At 36.3% G+C, this 17,670-nt stretch overlaps 1 protein-coding gene across 1 annotated transcript in view; it reads right to left on the bottom strand.

Annotated features, from left to right (window-relative positions):
- Positions 1-1,263: 1,263 nt before the first annotated feature.
- LOC137236373 (serine-rich adhesin for platelets-like) overlaps positions 1,264-17,670 on the bottom strand; it is a 161,774-nt gene continuing 145,367 nt past the window's right edge. The window contains 7 exon segments of the mRNA XM_067758885.1: positions 1,264-2,672; positions 6,281-6,457; positions 6,460-6,610; positions 6,612-6,719; positions 6,867-7,058; positions 7,648-9,384; positions 9,474-9,537. Coding sequence (XP_067614986.1) covers positions 1,264-2,672; positions 6,281-6,457; positions 6,460-6,610; positions 6,612-6,719; positions 6,867-7,058; positions 7,648-8,994 — 3,384 coding nt within the window. The 5' untranslated portion in view covers positions 8,995-9,384; positions 9,474-9,537.

Raw genomic sequence — 17,670 nt, 5'->3', positions numbered from 1 at the left:
AGTAGCCGGTTTTATAAAAGTGGCCAGTTTTAAAAAAGTAGCCGGTTTTATAAAAGTAACCGGTTTTAAAAAGTTGCCTATGTTGTAAAATAGCTCTGTTCCTTTGGCAAATAGCTTGATTGTTGCCTCCTCCACCACACACTTCCTACATCTGCTATCACTGACAAGGCCTAATTTAAAAGCATGTGACGCTAGAAACAGCGTCCAGTAAGAATACCCATCCTGAGCCTACAGTTCATTATTTTCAATGATAGGAGTAACTTTGTTAGTCTAAGGATGTAAGAACTGCACATAATCCTCGACGCTTTCAGTTCCACGCAATTCCTGCTTGGTCGGTAATGGGCAGCTCTAGCCTTCTTTTAATATCGCCCATTCTACTGTACAAACTTTGAGCTATGCGCCTTGTTAAGCTAGCTCATTTCCATTTATTCCCCTATGCACACGACCCAATATAGATGTAAAGTTCTCCCTATACCGATTATATCCAGAAATTGCTTACATTCTAAAACACTTATAGAGATTATAGCCTTAATTGCTGTTTGGTTTTCAATGTAAAAATTGACGCTGCTAGTTTCCTCCAGTGTTTCTACTGATTTAGTCATAGCTACTTCTTCCGTCTGAGGCAATGAGTGTAGGTGCAGTTGTTAGCGCTATGCTCTTCGGCACCAGTATACAATGGAATATATCCTGCAGGATGGGATCAGTGCATTGATATATCACATACCCCTTTAATTTGGAGGTACTTTCTTGTTTTGATTGGCCGTCTACCAAACAAGAACTCCATAATATAGAATGAGCTTTAAAATCGCTGTAAATATCCAACGATAGAGAGAGGGCGGTATTTCCACGTATATCCCAGTATTCTTTTACATACTTAAAGTGGTGTCGAGGCCTTTTTCACTCTCTCCTCCACGTTGAACTTCGACAACAACTTACTGACTGTCTATAATGATTCCTAGATATTTTGTGCAAGGTTTCTCCTGCAAGGTCATACCTCCTAGCTTAAGCCTAGACCGATTCGGGACTTTATACATATCCGTCTTCTCCGCGTTGGCGCTCAACCCGACATTAGATGCCAGAGTATGTATGGCTCGAAGCGATCCATCAAAGATTGAAGGGCGTCGTTGTGTATCAAGATTGCGACCAGGTGATGACAATCTTTTATCTTGTGGTGCAAATTCAATAGCTGTTTCCAATTGCGGATCTATACTGGGTGCGTTGTTGGCACGTTTCAACATAACTTTACGAAAACAACCGCCACGTCTACGTGACGTGGACGATACCGTTTATCATTTGGCGGGAATAATTATCATCAATACGACGTTTACGATGATCTTTATATGTGTTTTGTTGCATAGAATATGTGGTAGCCTCTGGAGGTGGTGGTGGTGTAGTCATGGTGGCTGTGGTGGTCATGGTGGCGCTGGTGTTCATGGCGCCGTTGGAAGAGCTGGGACTGGTACTGCTTGAAGTTGTATCCATACGAGATGGTTGTGAATCTGCATTTTGTATTGGTGTAACAGTTGCGGTTGTTGTTGTTGCGTTTGTTGCAAGTGCAATCGATTCAGTAGTTGTTTCATTCTTTGGCAATTCAATAGAAGCTGCCGTCATAGCGGTATTCAATAAAAGAAATTTTTCATTTTGCAATTGCATAGTTTGCATATCAATATCCATTTTATCTTTTTGCAATTTTAATATCATCTCTTCGACGAACATTTTACGTTTATGCATTTCCATTAACTTAAAACCTAATCCACGTAAATTGTTTACAACAAATTCATCGAGGATATTTTTTTTGCGCAAAGCATCTAAATCTACATTTGGAAAGAGCGTATCTGAGATCATGAGCGGTGTAACGCCGGATAGCGGCCAAAAATTATTCAACGTGAAACCATTTTCGTCTCTCACTGTTGTGTTTCTTGTAGCACCATTTAATTTAATTTCTGTGCCAAAAAGATCTTTAAAGTATAATCCCAAACCATTCAAATAAGTTGGTGGTGCATTCGCTGCCGCCGTCGTACCAATAGAAGACGTCGTCGTCTCATTTCTTGATGGTAAACTTCCAATATTATTATTTGGAGTGGAAGTATTGGCAAGATGTCGACGTGTCGTTTCATTTACCAACATATTTCTATTCATTGTAATTTTATTAGTGTTGTTGTGTTGATTGTTGTTCTGTTGTAAATATTCGTATGCTTCAGCGAATGCGTTAATGCTGTTTCCACGTTGTCTTGCATTTTGTGCAATTTTAGCATTTTCACCAATCACATCCTCCTCCCCCTCCTCTTCCTCTTCTACATCCTCCACATGATTGCTCATTAATGTTCGCCCATTTACGCTTTGATGTTGTTGGTCGTGTTTAGTTGGTGTTGCGGCGCAAGAGGATGTTGTTTTCAGATTTGATTGCATACTACAATTTCTTATTACATCATAATTTTCTGCTGTACTAGCAGTTTTTTTATTGTCACCGCTGTTAATATCTTTAACAGCTTCTCTGCAAATCGCATTAGCTTTGTCGCCCATATCTGAAGTAGAAGTGCCTGCTGTATCATCCCTTCTCCTAGCATACGTGTCGCTTGTTGTAGAAAATGGTTGTTCATCGTTTGATTGTTGTGATTTATCTGTGTTTCTTCTTATACGATTACCACGCTCCCTTTTTGCAGTCTCTTTTTATACTCAGTTGAGCAGAGCTCACAGAGTATATTAAGTTTGATTGGATAACGGTTGGTTGTACATATATAAAGGAATCGAGATAGATATAGACTTCCATATATCAAAATAATCAGGATCGAAAAAAAATTTGATTGAGCCATGTCCGGCCGTCCGTCCGTCCGTCCGTCCGTTAACACGATAACTTGAGTAAATTTTGAGGTATCTTGATGAAATTTGGTATGTAGGTTCCTGAGCACTCATCTAAGATCGCTATTTAAAATGAACGATATCGGACTATAACCACGCCCACTTTTTCGATATCGAAAATTTCGAAAAACCGAAAAAGTGCGATAATTCATTACAAAAGACCGATAAAGCGACGAAACTTGGTAGATGAGTTGAACTTATGACGCAGAATAGAAAATTAGTAAAATTTTGGACAATGGGCGTGGCACCGCCCACTTTTAAAAGAAGGTAATTTAAAATTTTGAAAGATGTAATTTGGCAGTCGTTGAAGATATCATGATGAAATTTGTCAGGAACGTTACTCCTATTACTATATGTACCGCTTAATAAAAATTAGCAAAATCGGGGAAGAACCACGCCCACTTTAAAAAAAAAATTTTTTTTAAAGTAAAATGTTTACAAAAAATTTAATATCTTTACAGTATATAAGTAAATTATGTCAACATTCAACTCCAGTAATGATATGGTGCAACAAAATACAAAAATAAAAGAAAATTTCAAAATGGGCGTGGCTCCGTCCTTTTTCATTTAATTTGTCTAGGATACTTTTAACGCCATAAGTCGAACAAAAATTAACCAATCCTTTTGAAATTTGGTAGGGGCTTAGATTTTACGACGTTAACTGTTTTCTGTGAAAACGGGCGAAATCGGTTGATGCCACGCCCAGTTTTTATACGCAGTCGTCCGTCCGTCCGTCCGTCTGTCCGTTAACACGATAACTTGAGTAAATTTTGAGGTATCTTCATGAAATTTGGTATGTATGTTCCTGGGCACTCATCTCAGATCGCTATTTAAAATGAACGATATCGGACAATAACCACGCCCAATTTTTCGATATCGAAAATTTCGAAAAATCAAAAAAGTGCGATAATTCATTACCAAATACGCATTAAGCGATGAAACTTGGTAGGTGAGTTGAGCTTATGACGCAGAATAGAAAACTAGTAAAATTTTGGACATTGGGCGTGGCACCGCCCACTTTTAAATGAAGGTAATTTAGAAGTTTTGCAAGCTGTAATTTGGCAGTCGTTGAAGATATGATGAAACTTGGCAGGAACGTTACTCTTATTACTTTATGTCTGCTTAATAAAAATTAGCAAAGTCGGAGAACGACCACGCCCAGTTTTTAAAAAAATTTTTTTTTTAATTCAAATTTTAAAAGAAAAGTTAATATCTTTACAGCATATAAGTAAATTATGCCAGTGTTCAACTCCAGTAATGATATGGTGCAAAAAAATACAAAAATAAAATAAAATTTCAAAATGGGCGTGGCTCCGCCCTTCTAGGATGCTTTTAATGCCATAAGTCGAACAAAAATTAACAAATCCTTGTGAAATTTGGTAGAGGCTTAGCTCCTCGGACGATAACTGTTTTCTGTGAAAAAGGGCGAAATCGGTTGAAGATACGCCCAGTTTTTATACACAGTCGACCGTCTGTCCTTCCGCTCGGCCGTTAACACGATAACTTGAGCAAAAATCGATATATCTTTACTAAACTCAGTTCACGTACTTATCTGAACTCACTTTGTATTGTTGTAAAAAATGGCCGAAACCCGACTATGACCACGCCCACTTTTTCGATATCGAAAATTACGAAAAATGAAAAAAGTGCCATAATTATATACCAAATACGAAAAAAGGAATGAAACATGGTAATTGTATTGGTCTATTGACGCAAAATATAACTTTAGAAAAAAACTTGGTAAAATGGGTGTGACACGTACCATATTAAGTAGAAGAAAATGAAAAAGTTTTGCAAGGCGAAATCAAAAGCCCTTGGAATCTTGGAAGGAATACTGTACGTGTTATTACATATATAAATAAATTAGCGGTACCCGACAGATGATGTTCTGGATCACCCTGGTCCACATTTTGGTAGATATCTCGAAAACGCCTTCACATATACAACTAAGGGCCACTCCCTTTTAAAACTCTCACTAATACCTTTAATTTGATACCCATATCGTACAAACACATTCTAGAGTCACCCCTGGTCCACGTTTATGGCGATATCTGGAAAAGGCGTCCACATATAGAACTAAGGCCCACTCCTTTTTAAAATACTCATTAACACCTTTCATTTGATACCCATATAATACAAACAAATTCTATAGTCACCCCTGGTCCACCTTCATGTAGATATCTCGAAAAGGCGTCCACCTATAGAACTAAGGCCCACGCCTTTTTAAAATACTCATTAACACCTTTCTTTTGATGCCCATATCGTACAAAAAAATTCTAGAGTCACCCCTGGCCCACCTTTATGGCGATATCTCGAAAAGGCATCCACCTATAGAACTAAGGCCCACTCCCTTTTAAAATACTCATTAGCACCTTTTTATTTGATACCCATATCGTATAAACAAATTCTAGAGTCACCCCTGGTCCACCTTTATGTCGATATCTCGAAAAGGCGTCCACCTATAGAACTAAGGCCCACGCCCTTTTAAAATACTCATTAACACCTTTCATTTGATACCCATATCGTACAAACAAATTCTAGAGTCACCCCTGGTCCACCTTTATGGCGATATCTCGAAAAGGCGTCCACCTATAGAACTAAGGCCCACACCCTTTTAAAATAATCATTAACACCTTTCATTTGATACCCATATCGTACACAAAAATTCTAGAGTCACCCCGGGCACACCTTTATGGCGATATCTCGCAAGGGCATCCACCTATAGAACTAAGGCCCACTCCCGTTTAAAATACTCATTAACACCTTTCATTTGATACCCATATCGTACAAACGCATTCTAGAGTCACCCCTGGTCCACGTTTATGGCGATATCCCGAAAAGGCGTCCACCCATAGAACAAAGGCCCACTCCCTTTTAAAACACTTATTACACTTTTCGTTTGACACCCATATTGTACAAACGCATTCTAGAGTCAACCCAGGTCCACTTTTATAACGATGCGTCCACCTATAGAACTTAGGCCCACTCCCTTTTAAAATACTCATTAAGACCTTTCATTTGATACCCATATAGTACAAACAAATTCTAGAGTCACCCCTGGTCCACGTTTATGGCGATATCTTGAAAAGGCGTCCACATATAGAACTTAGGCCCACGCCCTCTTAAAATACTCATTAACACCTTTCATTTGATACTCATATCCTACAAACAAATTCTCGAGTCAGGCCTGGTCCACCTTTATGGCGATGTCCCTAAATGGCGTCCATCTATAGATCTATGGCCCACTTCCTCTTAAAATACTCTTTAATACCTTCCATTGGATACACATGTCATACAAACACATTCCAGGGTTACCCTAGGTTCCTTTTACAACATGGTGATTTCCCTTACTTTGTCTCCACAGCTCTCAACTGAGTATGTAATGTTCGGTTACACCCGAACTTAGCCTTCCTTACTTGTTGTTTATTGAAAACGTTGACAATTTCACGCATCAAAAATTCTAAAGCAGCGCTACAATCTTCAGATTTTAGATCAGATTGTATTTTTGCAATTTCTTTTTTCGTAAATGTTTTTGTATTATATTCGCTGGTGCATATACATGATATGAAATGCAAACGTGTGTATGTAGAATTTTTTTATGATAACGTGTTTTCAAGTTATCACTCAGACTGGGTAGTATGAGTTTTTCAAAACTTTCTACAATATTTTGCGCATCTGTGCGTAATTTTATGCGTCTACTTTTCACTGATGACGAAACGCTATGAAATGATGTTTCAGAATCTGAGTCGTTCCGATAGTAGCGAACTTGATGACGATGAACTGCTGGACGATGATGATGTATCAAGTGGTATTATATCATCATCGATTTCTTTGAGTTTATTCTGTTTTGTACGTGAAATCTTTTTACCTTTTTTTCATTCTTTTATTTTCTTCACAGTTTAGTGCACTTATTTCGCGCACAATTTCTGAGCAACTTTCTATTTATTAATTTTGTTGTTTTCTGTATCGCTTTCTATTATATTTGCTTTACGCTTTGCAGCATATACCTTAGGTGTTGGCACTGTTTCAGTAATTATTGATTTGTTTTTTATTTCAGTAGTTGTTTTGTCAGTGTCATTTATTTTTTCGTCATTCCCTTGCGTTTTATTCTTTTCTGTCTTTGTTTGATCTTCATTTATAACTTCTAACCTTTTATCACTCTCTTTTGCTTTTTGTTGATCTTTACTTTTATTGTCTTTCTACAATATTTTTCGTTTTATCTTCAGCTACAACTTCTACTATTTTATCACTCTGCTTTGCTTTATCCGATTTTTTCTTATTCTCTACAGTATTATCTTTTTTAACCCCATTTTTCGTATTCGAAACATATATTACTTATTCCTGCGCTTTATCACTTGGTAATTTTGTTACTTTTTTCTGATCTATTCCTTCTTCTTTATCCACATTATTATTCGGTTTGTCCACATCTAATACGTTCTGTTTTGTATCACTCTTTTTGGTTGCATTTTTGTTTTCCAATATTTTGGCATTTTCGACAAAGTCTTTAGTTTTATTCGCTTTTGATACTGCTGCCGTTTTAACACCGCTATCTAATGCTTTTTTCTTCTCTACCATATTATCTTTTTAAACTGCATCTTTTTTCGTTTCCATCTCAGTTTCTCCAGCTCCCATTGTTGCAGTCGTCGTTTCAACAATACTTTATTGTATTGGCTGTATATTATTCGTCATTGTTCCAGCACCAGCACCAACACCACCAACTCTAACTAACTCTTTATCACTCCTGTCTTTTGTGGCATCCTATTTATCTGAATTGGATGGCGCAATTGCCATGGTAGGCTCTTGTAATGTATCGTTATTATAAAAAAATTCTATACTTAAAGCTTTACGTATCTCATCTAATAGCAAATCTGGTATACATATAGCATCTACAATATCATCGGGTACACAATCTACATTATCAACATCATTTGCCGTCTCTACATTCATTGATTTCAATTGTTTACGTATCTCTTCACGTAAACGTTTACGTGCATGTGCTTTAAGCGCTTCATCAAAACGTGTTCCACTATTATTGATGACTTCTTTAATACCAAATTTATCCATACCGGCTACTTTTTCAATTAAATTTTCTGTAGTACCACTTGAATTACTACAACTTGAAATATTACGTCGCCGTTTTACCATATTCGGTCGACAGACCCGTTTACTTGGTGTACCTGCTATTGGTAGTGTGTGTATTGTGTGGTGCGTTGTAGGCGCACTCTCGGTTTCTGTAATACTTGAGTCGCTTGCTGCCGATTCGATAAGTTCGCTGCGTACAAGACGCGATAATGGTACTATAGATATACGAGGTTGTGTGTTAGTATCTTTAATTGGTGACGAATTTGCGAAATTATCATCATACGAAGCACCTTCTTCAAAAATATCTAAATAATTCGGTTCGATGTCAACAGAATCGGGTAAATCAGCAGCAAGTAGTATTGTTATTTGTTGTTCATCATTAGATATATTTACACAGTTAATAGTGTGTACATTGGAAATGTTGGAATCACCATTGTCCTGGAATTCTAAATTGTCGTCGCTTGATTGACTCAATCTGATGACCAATTCGCTATCAAACAAGTTTTCTACGCTTTCGTTATTTAAAGTATCCCTGCGAATAGTTGTTTGCTTCTGATTTCCATAGTTTTTATTTATATCGCTTATATCGATATCTTCTGTACTATCCGCTGTTGGGCTGTCTTCAGAATATTCTCCTATTATTTTACTATTAGCGTGTTTGTGGGTGCTGTTTGTTGTAAGATTGCTTACTTCACCAGTATGATTTTCTATAGTTTTACTTTGTTCCTTAATATCTAGTGCTGGACTTTTTTCTTTATTAATTAAATTATTTATTGTAAGATTCGGTTCCTTAGCGTCTTTGCTAATTTTTTCTGCAACAATTTTATTCTTAATTTTGTTTGTTTTTGTCTTGTTTATTATTTTATTCGCATTCTTGATACAGCGAGTTTTAAACAATTGTTTTTTCTTAATTATATTTGTTGATATTTTAGTAATTTTAAGATTTATTTTTTTGGTAGTTTTATTTACTTGTAAAGAAGTTTTAGGAGTTTTCCGTTGCACTGTACGTTTAACTGTTGTTGAGTTTGCATTTGTAGTTTCTATACATTTCATGCCAACTTCACTAGACGTCTGCAAAGTATTTTCTTCATTTTTATTTCCATTTCTAGCTAAGTTTGTAGCGTTTCCATTAATTTAATTTTTTTCATTTGTTACAGTTTCATAATTTTTTTCGATTCCTACAGTTAATGCTGCATTATCTGGCTTTTGAGAATTCATAGATTTCTTAACGCATTCGTTACGATTATATGACGTATTAATACGCCCTAATGCCTCATTTTGCCAATAATTAGTTTTAAACTTGTTTTCGTTTGAGCACCGATAGTTACTTCTATTCGTTAAATTCTTATATCGATTTTTATTGTTCCAATGTGGTGTATAATAGAAAGTTTGATCGTTACGTGGTCCGTATTTAGGACGATATGGTTCTAGTCGATTTTGATACTGTAAAAGTTTGTATTTAGGAAAGTTAATTATTTTGAGCTATGTTCATATGTATTTTGTTTTATTCAACGCTGGATTATCACTTTTACCTGATCTTTCCTTCGATCCGTAACGAAATCTCTGCGGCCTGTTCCATTATAGTTATACCCTCGGCTGCAAATAATAAAAAGAAAATTAAGTTATGACTAAGTTTTGCAGCTATTATATAGAAAATTTTAAAAAATGTATACAATGAAAATGTTTCAATTAAGCGGTGTGCAGTCATAAAGTTTACAACGCTTTCACCATTAAACTACAGAACCGATCATTCTGAAATTCTGTATACTTGTTTTCAGAAATCGGAAAACGGTAATTCTGTTCAATTCTATTCCAATAATGCATAATATTAATAAGAGACGGCAATAAATCTAATTTGTACTATAAAAGCTTAAAATATTTTAATGAACTACCAAACGATGTGTGTAAGCAGTCCCTGGAGAGAATTGGGACAGGGAGAAGCATACATCTATATTGGGTCCCAGGGCATATGGGAATAGCTGGGAATGAAACAGCGGATGAACTAGCTAAAAAGGGCGCATCTCTTGAAGCTTGCTCCGTAGACGTCCCAATTAGACTGGGCGAAATTAAGCGAAGGTGAGAGGTGCACATGATCTACCAAGCAGGAAAGGCGAGGGTTCAAGCGCGGGGCTGTAAAGTGTCGAAGATTATGTGCAGGTCTTACAACCTTAGACTAACAAAGTTGCTTCTATCAGACTCATGATGGGTATTCTGACTAGACACTGCCTTCTGGCGTCACATGCCTTTAAATTTGGCTTGGTCAGTGATAGCAGATGTAGGAAGTGCGAGCTGGAGGAGGAAACGATTACGTTCTGTGCTCTTGCCCTGCACTTGCCAGGCTAAGACTCCAGCTATTAGGAGTGATACAGCTGTCAGATCTAGAAGCAGCAAGTGGCTTAAACCCTAGGAAGCTTCTAGTATATGTCAAACTTCTGGTAACACCACGGACTTATTCAGTCTATGTGAGGTCGTCATGGACCGGCCAGTTCAACCTAACCTAACCTAACAAAACGATGTCAAAGTGCTAAAGTAGTCATATCCAGAAGTATCATTCATGGTGCGTCCAACCCACGTCTCGCTGATGCATCACCAAACGCCCACGCACACACTAAGTTGCCGAAGCATAAACTGCAGTGCATCACTCTCTCTGCATCGCCGCTCAGTTATCTTTGCGCTTTAATGTGTCGATGGCCTGTATCCCGCAGCATACGTAAGATTGCTGTACTGCCCAGCGCGGGAAATAAGGAGATTACCCTTTGTAATATAGGTTAGATTATAAATTAAATATAGTCATATAGGTATAAGCTAGGCTAATTTAAGCCGTAATAAATAAATAAATCTCGTCCCGCTAAAATCGCCCATTGACAGTTACCTGAATTAAAATTTGTTAAAAAACAAATGCCCTTTTATGCCTTTAAAAAATCAGAAAACAATTTTTTTTTGCCGCAGAACAACAAAGGAATAATTAATGTAATTTTATAACGCGTGCCAGAAATCCTACAAATTTGCATCATTACAGTCTTTAATAGCAAATAAACAAAGGTGCTCCTGTGGCACCTCGCTTGCAGATGGGCAGGATAGGATGGCGGTGAAAAATTCGAGAACAAGAAAAATTAAAACAAAGATATTGGAATACTTAATATTAACAGATTTAAAATTTATAACCTCAAAAAGTCTGTGCCAAAGAAGCCAACAAAAAGTTTGGCATTCCAAACAGAAAAAAGAAAAGAAGTGTCCTCCTACTCAGACAAAATGCTTACACACACACACACACACAATCACACAATCACACGTACGCAAAATATAAATCTTATTCATTTGCACCTTTCACAACTAATTAAAAATTTCGCAGTGAATACATAATTTGAGTGCAACAAGACTTATGGTAAGAAAGAATTTGTGTGGCTTAGAAATTCAAAGATTTTGTTAGGTGTTCTTTATTATACCTTTCATGAAAACGAAATGGTATATTAAATTCGTCACGAAACCCAAAATTGTAAGTCCTTAAAGAAAAATAGATAGACCCACCATTAAGTATAACGAAATAATCAGGAAGAGCTGAGTTGATTTATCTGATCTGTCTGTTTGTATGCAAACTAGTCCCTCAATTTTTGAAATATCTTGATAAAATTTGGTGAGCGGGTGTATTTGGGTGTCCGATTAGACATTTGTCGGAACCGGCTGGATCGAACCACTATAGCATATATCCTCCATACAACCGATTTTTCAGAAAAAGAGGATTTTTGTCATATCTTCCTCAATTTAACAGATTGAAGCTTCAAACTTCACCATATACTTTCGTATATAGCATATATAGTTGTCTGAAAAAATCATAGAGATCGGTGGTATATATATTATATATTATATATAAACTGTCATTTTTGCCCCTTCGAGTACAGTTTTGTAGCTAATTTAATTCGAACGCTATCGACTACCGTTTAATTTTGAGAATTTTTTCTGTCTAGTTCTAAAAGAAGTTGAAAATTTTGATATAAAACTTTTGATATTCGTTGAATTGCAGTGTTAAGTATTGAGCTTGAATTCTTAGAAAATCGAAAAACGAGCATTGTACTTTGATTGAAAATTAACAAAACAGTTAAAGATAAAAGCAATTGTGTATACTACCTGAAAGTAGAAGATTTCTAATTATAGAATCTAGACGTTTACGAAAAGTAAAAAAGTTGGGGAATTTTTTTCGATTTCAAATCAGAAAGTCATGAATACGGCTATAAGCCACTTGAGTTTAAGCCTCACAATGTGTTGGTATTAGGTAGTTTTAAAATCGTGTTGAGTTTTTAGATAGGCGTCGTCTATATCCTTCCATAAAAATATTGCTCCACCGTTAAACGCAGGAAAGGCCGACTAACAAATTAAGACTGTTTTTAAACTATTTAAATTTGTTTGCTTTTTTAGACTAAAATTTAATAAGCCACAAAACTATTATTTTGGTTTTCGATTTAAACATTTTATTTTTTTTTATTTTTGAAAGTTCTATGAAATCTTGAAGGATATGAACAATATTTCGAACGCAGATCCATAGGGCTTTGAACTCAGATTGTTTTAAGAAGAAAATATTGAAACTTAAACGATATTTATATATGCTTAAAAAGTATTTATTCTGAGTGGATGTATTTGGGTGTACTGTTACGTTCATTGCTAAGAAATGTTAAAAGTTGCATACACAAATGCGTGCTGCGGTAATTTTGAGACAAAATAGTAAAGCGGCGTGAATTCGTTAATCATTTATACTTCATGGCGTTTTTAGGTGTGGATGGAGAGGGAGGCCCTTAATTTATTTTAAATTTAAGTATGTTATAAGTTATAACAAAGGTCTCCGCCAGCGACACCGACAATATCACGGCGGTTTTTGACTTCTAGGTGCAGAACACACTATATCCTTTAGGGCAGAATGGGAAGGAGGCCGAAACAGTGGTAGTGGCATTACAATCTACTCAGACGGCTCGAAAATGGAAAAGGGAAGCACAGCTGGAATGTACTTAAAGCATTTGCAGACAAACCAATCGTACCGACTTCCTGACTCATGCAAGGTGTTCCAGGCGGACCCGGTTCTCTCCCTTTGCTGGATCCCGGGGCAGAGCGACATTGAATGGAATGAGTTTACAGATGAGATGACCAGGAAATGTTCCCAAATGAACGCAAGCCAGGCGGACAGCTTAGTACGGCCACCGCTAGGACATATCTAGAGCAAAATCGAGGAATATGAGATTAGGATAGTAAAGGAGCAAGTTTTCTTCTCAAACTTATCAAATTTGCAGTGAGAGTACTTACGGGCGACTGAGATTTGAGAGCGTATGGTTTTTCGACAATTTGGCAAAGGTTGGGAAGTGGATTTTTCACTCCTATTTAAGTTCTTCAAGGAAAGCAATCTGGTTGGACGGCTGTGCCACCTCCGGGCACTCACTAAGGGCACTCACAGTGGACAAAAATGTCTCCGAGTGAAAGTGTAGAAAATTCCCACGTATGTCCTCTAAACCTAACCTAACGCAAGGTCCCCGTTAAGTTGCTCAATCGTGCTAAATTAGTTAATACACAGACTTAATTTTTCGACAACAAAAACAAAGAAACCTGCTTCTACTCAGAAAATCGAGCCTGAGAAAAGGCTCAGTTTTTATGCATGAGGCCCAATATAATAAAAAAATAAAATAATTAAAAAAAAATGTTTAAGTTAAACTGTTTTATTGAAAACAATACTTATATGAAGTAATAATAATACTAAAAGCTAGAAAATAATTAGGTAGGTCCTAGGTACTAGTCATCACACTCCTCATCAATTTAGGGCGTTGATCAGACAATTAAATAAAAGCGTTGGGCGCGTGAAAGACCATTTGCACCTGTGAATTGCTCCTATATGTTTTTCCATTAAACTCTTCTACGGATCGACTTTCGTTAGGCAACCGATTCTAAACAGTCGGCACTAAAATCGGATTCGGAAGCTCTGACATATCGGAAGCTCTGCAGATTTACTAGCTCTGCCGTCATTATCATCCCAGCTAAGCATGGCCAACAACTCGCTTGGCGTAATTGCGCTAACTCACTGAGTTGTTACTGGCTTTGGCGCTCGCTTTATGGTATTAACGCCAAAAAATTAGCGCATTTACCCAGATTGACGGCGCAATTTTTTGAAATTCGTTCGAGTTTTTCAAATATTCCATTCGTATAAAAGTTAGCGGAAGTTTTCCGGTCATATTTCAAAAAATTAATATGCAAGCAACGTTAAGCTAAAAAATCCGAACAATAATTTATGCGGTGTTGATTGTGAAAGGATTCTTTGAGGTCTTAATTCGCACGCTCGTTTTTCCTATGCATGTAAACTTATCTTCTTTTGTTGACTATATGGAATTGTAAAAATGTATGTGCAATGTAAAGACATACGACAGTTGCAGAGAAAAACGAAATGCGCTTATTTACATGAAATGATATCGAAAGGACCAAATAAATAGGATTTTTTGCAAATTTTATAAAAAAAAATCAAATATTTTGAACAGGAAAAAAAATTTGTTTCTCCAAGTGCGTGCAACTTCTAAGTTAAGTATACGCGCATTTACTGAATTATTTGCGATTCGATGTCATACAGTCAAGTCAATTAAAAAGTCTCTGTCAAATACGTGACTAAAAATCGTATTTAAGGAGAAATGATTTAGTGAGAGCGACAGGTATAATGACTTTAAGAAATTGTTAGGATGAAGTAAAATATTTGGATGATACAATTATATTATTCCTTTTCTTTTCTTTAAGTTTTGCAACTTCAAACACTTTACTTAAGGATAAGAAGTATTTTGACGATATAAGAAGTGCCTGACAAATATTTTCTTAGCGATAAAACGATGCGACTTAAAATATTTCAGACTGCTTTACTTTTAAATTAAGTATGTACAAATAAGAACTTAAATAACAATGAAAATTAAAACTGTAGTAAATTGCTTAAAGTGCGCATAGTACACGATTTTGAGGTGGCGATGGACAAAATGGGAATAGAGCTGGATAGTAAAAGAAGGAGCTTATAGCCTAAAGTGAACTTCGTACCGACTATTTTTGTTGAGCATACAGCAGCGACCAGAAAAATAGCAGTGGCAATTTTCTTCAAATTTAAACAATAAAATTTTTTTTTATAATTTGGGAAAAATTTAAACAACGCGACATCAGGACGTACAAGGCGACAAACGCTACGATTATACTTTGTAAATCCTTTAACAGTCTTTCTCCTGGAGAGGGTTTTGAACCCGTAATCTAGCGATGATTGAATATTGACAAAGTCATGCGAAGCCCATGTGTTATTATTCGTATGAACCAATGACACTGTAATTTGTGCTGCGACTAAATGGCACTAGATGTCGCAGTAAACTGATATGTAAGCGGCTATGCGACATCAAGCAATAGCTGCTTATGTAGCTTTTACTGCAACCTCTAGCAGTAGATTGCAGCACAAATCACGGATTCATTCAGTTGTGGGAGGTGTAATTGGGCCTGGGATCCGGATTATGGGTAAAAATGATTGTGAACTGCGATTTGAATGATGTCACTGTTCTGTCACAGTCACTTATACAAGTCGTGACTGGGAAGTTATAGATCATGTTGTTCCTCAACAATTTTTCAATATTTTTTTAGTACTTTAGGTACAAGGTCAAGGAAAATGGGAATAATATTTTTGAAATTTTTTTCCGCGCGACATATTCTGCGTTTGGAATAATGGTTTCTTGAGTGCAGCTCTTTCAATTGCTGAAATTTTTTAAGATTTCTCGCTATGCTCTATGCGGGCTTGCTTTAACCTTTTCACCATTTATTGGCCTTTTATATCGACAGCTGAGTGGAGTATCACCCTATTTCAGCTGTCAGTTCGAAAACGCTTTATCTGAGAATACTTTTCAAAAACATCCTCTTCCAGAATTTGTTTCAAAAACGCCTTCTTTAAACGAATTTTTAAACATGGCGTTTTTGAAACAAACTCTGAAGTAGGACAATATTAAAACGTTTGATGCGGTTGGTTGTTTTCGAAACGGCAGCCAAGATAGGGCGATATTTCAATCAGAAATCGATGTGGTCTCATCTGCTTATCGGATCTTTTTTATACCACAGCACTTCAAAATCAAACACTGTGCGACGTCAGGTATAGTAGTGAATTTGGAAAAAAAGCACGAGGTGTTGTTTGGTTGATTGTTGTGGGAAAAATTAGTAAAAATATAAACAAACCAAATTGACACAGAGCGTACAAAAACAACATCGAAACCAAGTTGACATTAATTTTGCGTGTAACATTGAGTTTAATGAGACTTATAAATACAAGACAAGAGCAACTCGTTTATACAAATATAAATACTTTCTTGAATAGCTTGGCACAAAAAGCTGAAACTCACGAGGACCAACAAAAACAATAGAGATTTCGTTGCAACGCCGGGTTGGGGTAGAGTTTAATGATCGTTGTGAGTTAACTAATTGTTGCTTGCAAGAAATAATGTTTTGGCTTGATAACAACAATATAATTGTTGTAATTCTTGCTTAAAATGTATGCGTATAGACAAAAAAAGATACAAGTATGTGTAGAAGGGTTGATGTGTAACAGCTTGAGGTAATTTTCAACTTTGTAAGACAAGTGTTTTTCTTATTCTGAAGATTTTAATGAACGCAGCAGCTGCGTGTGGAAGTGCTGTTCTGAAGGAAGTTGTTTTTGGTTTAGAATATTTTTAAATTAAACATTTTAGTTGACAGTTGAACAGAATTGATGCACCAACAATCCTTTGCTTTCCTTTAGGGGGCCTAGTCTAATACGAAAATAATTTCATTTGGTTCTACCGCTTTCTCTCCATCTGCCCCTACCTTTTATGCGTCTTTATACTCAGTTGATCAGAGCTCACAGAGTATATTAACTATGATTGGATAACGGTTGGTTGTACAGGTATAAAGGAAACGAGATAGATATAGACTTCCATATATCAAAATCATCAGGATCGAAAAAAAATTTGATTGAGCCATGTCCGTCCGTCCGTTCGTCTGTCCATTAACACGATAACTTGAGTAAATTTTGAGGTATCTTGATGAAATGTGGTATGTAGATTCCTGAGCACTCATCTCAGATTGTTATTTAAAATGAACAATATCGGACTATAACCACGCCCACTTTTTCGATATCGAAAATTTCGAAAAACCTAAAAAGTGCGATAATTCATTACCAAAGACGGATAAAGCGATGAAACTTGGTAGGTGGGTTGAACTGATGACGCAGAATAGAAAATTAGTAAAATTTTGGACAATGGGCGTGGCACCGCCCACTTTTAAAGGAAGGTAATTTAAAACTTTTGCAAGCTGTAATTTGGCAGTCGTTGAAGATATTATGATGAAATTTGTCAGGAACGTTACTCCTATTACTATATGTATGCTATAAAAATTAGCAAAATCGGAGAACGACCACGCCTACTTTAAAAAAAATTTTTTTAAAGTCAAATTTTAACAAAAAATTTAATATCTTTACAGTATATAAGTAAATTATGTCAACATTCAACTCCAGTAATGATATGGTGCAACAAAATGCAAAAATAAAAGAAAATTTCAAAATGGGCGTGTCTCGGCCCTTTTCAATTTAATTTGTCTAGGATACTTTTAATGCCATAAGTCGAACAAAAATTAACCAATCCTTGTGAAATTTGGTAGGGGATTAGATTCTAGGACGATAACGGTTTTCTGTGAAAAAGGTCAAAATCGGTTGAAGCCACGCCC

The sequence above is a fragment of the Eurosta solidaginis genome, chromosome 1 (assembly GCF_040869045.1).
Source record: "Eurosta solidaginis isolate ZX-2024a chromosome 1, ASM4086904v1, whole genome shotgun sequence".
Taxonomy (NCBI): domain Eukaryota; kingdom Metazoa; phylum Arthropoda; class Insecta; order Diptera; family Tephritidae; genus Eurosta; species Eurosta solidaginis.
This window is presented reverse-complemented; position numbering and strand designations above follow the sequence as displayed.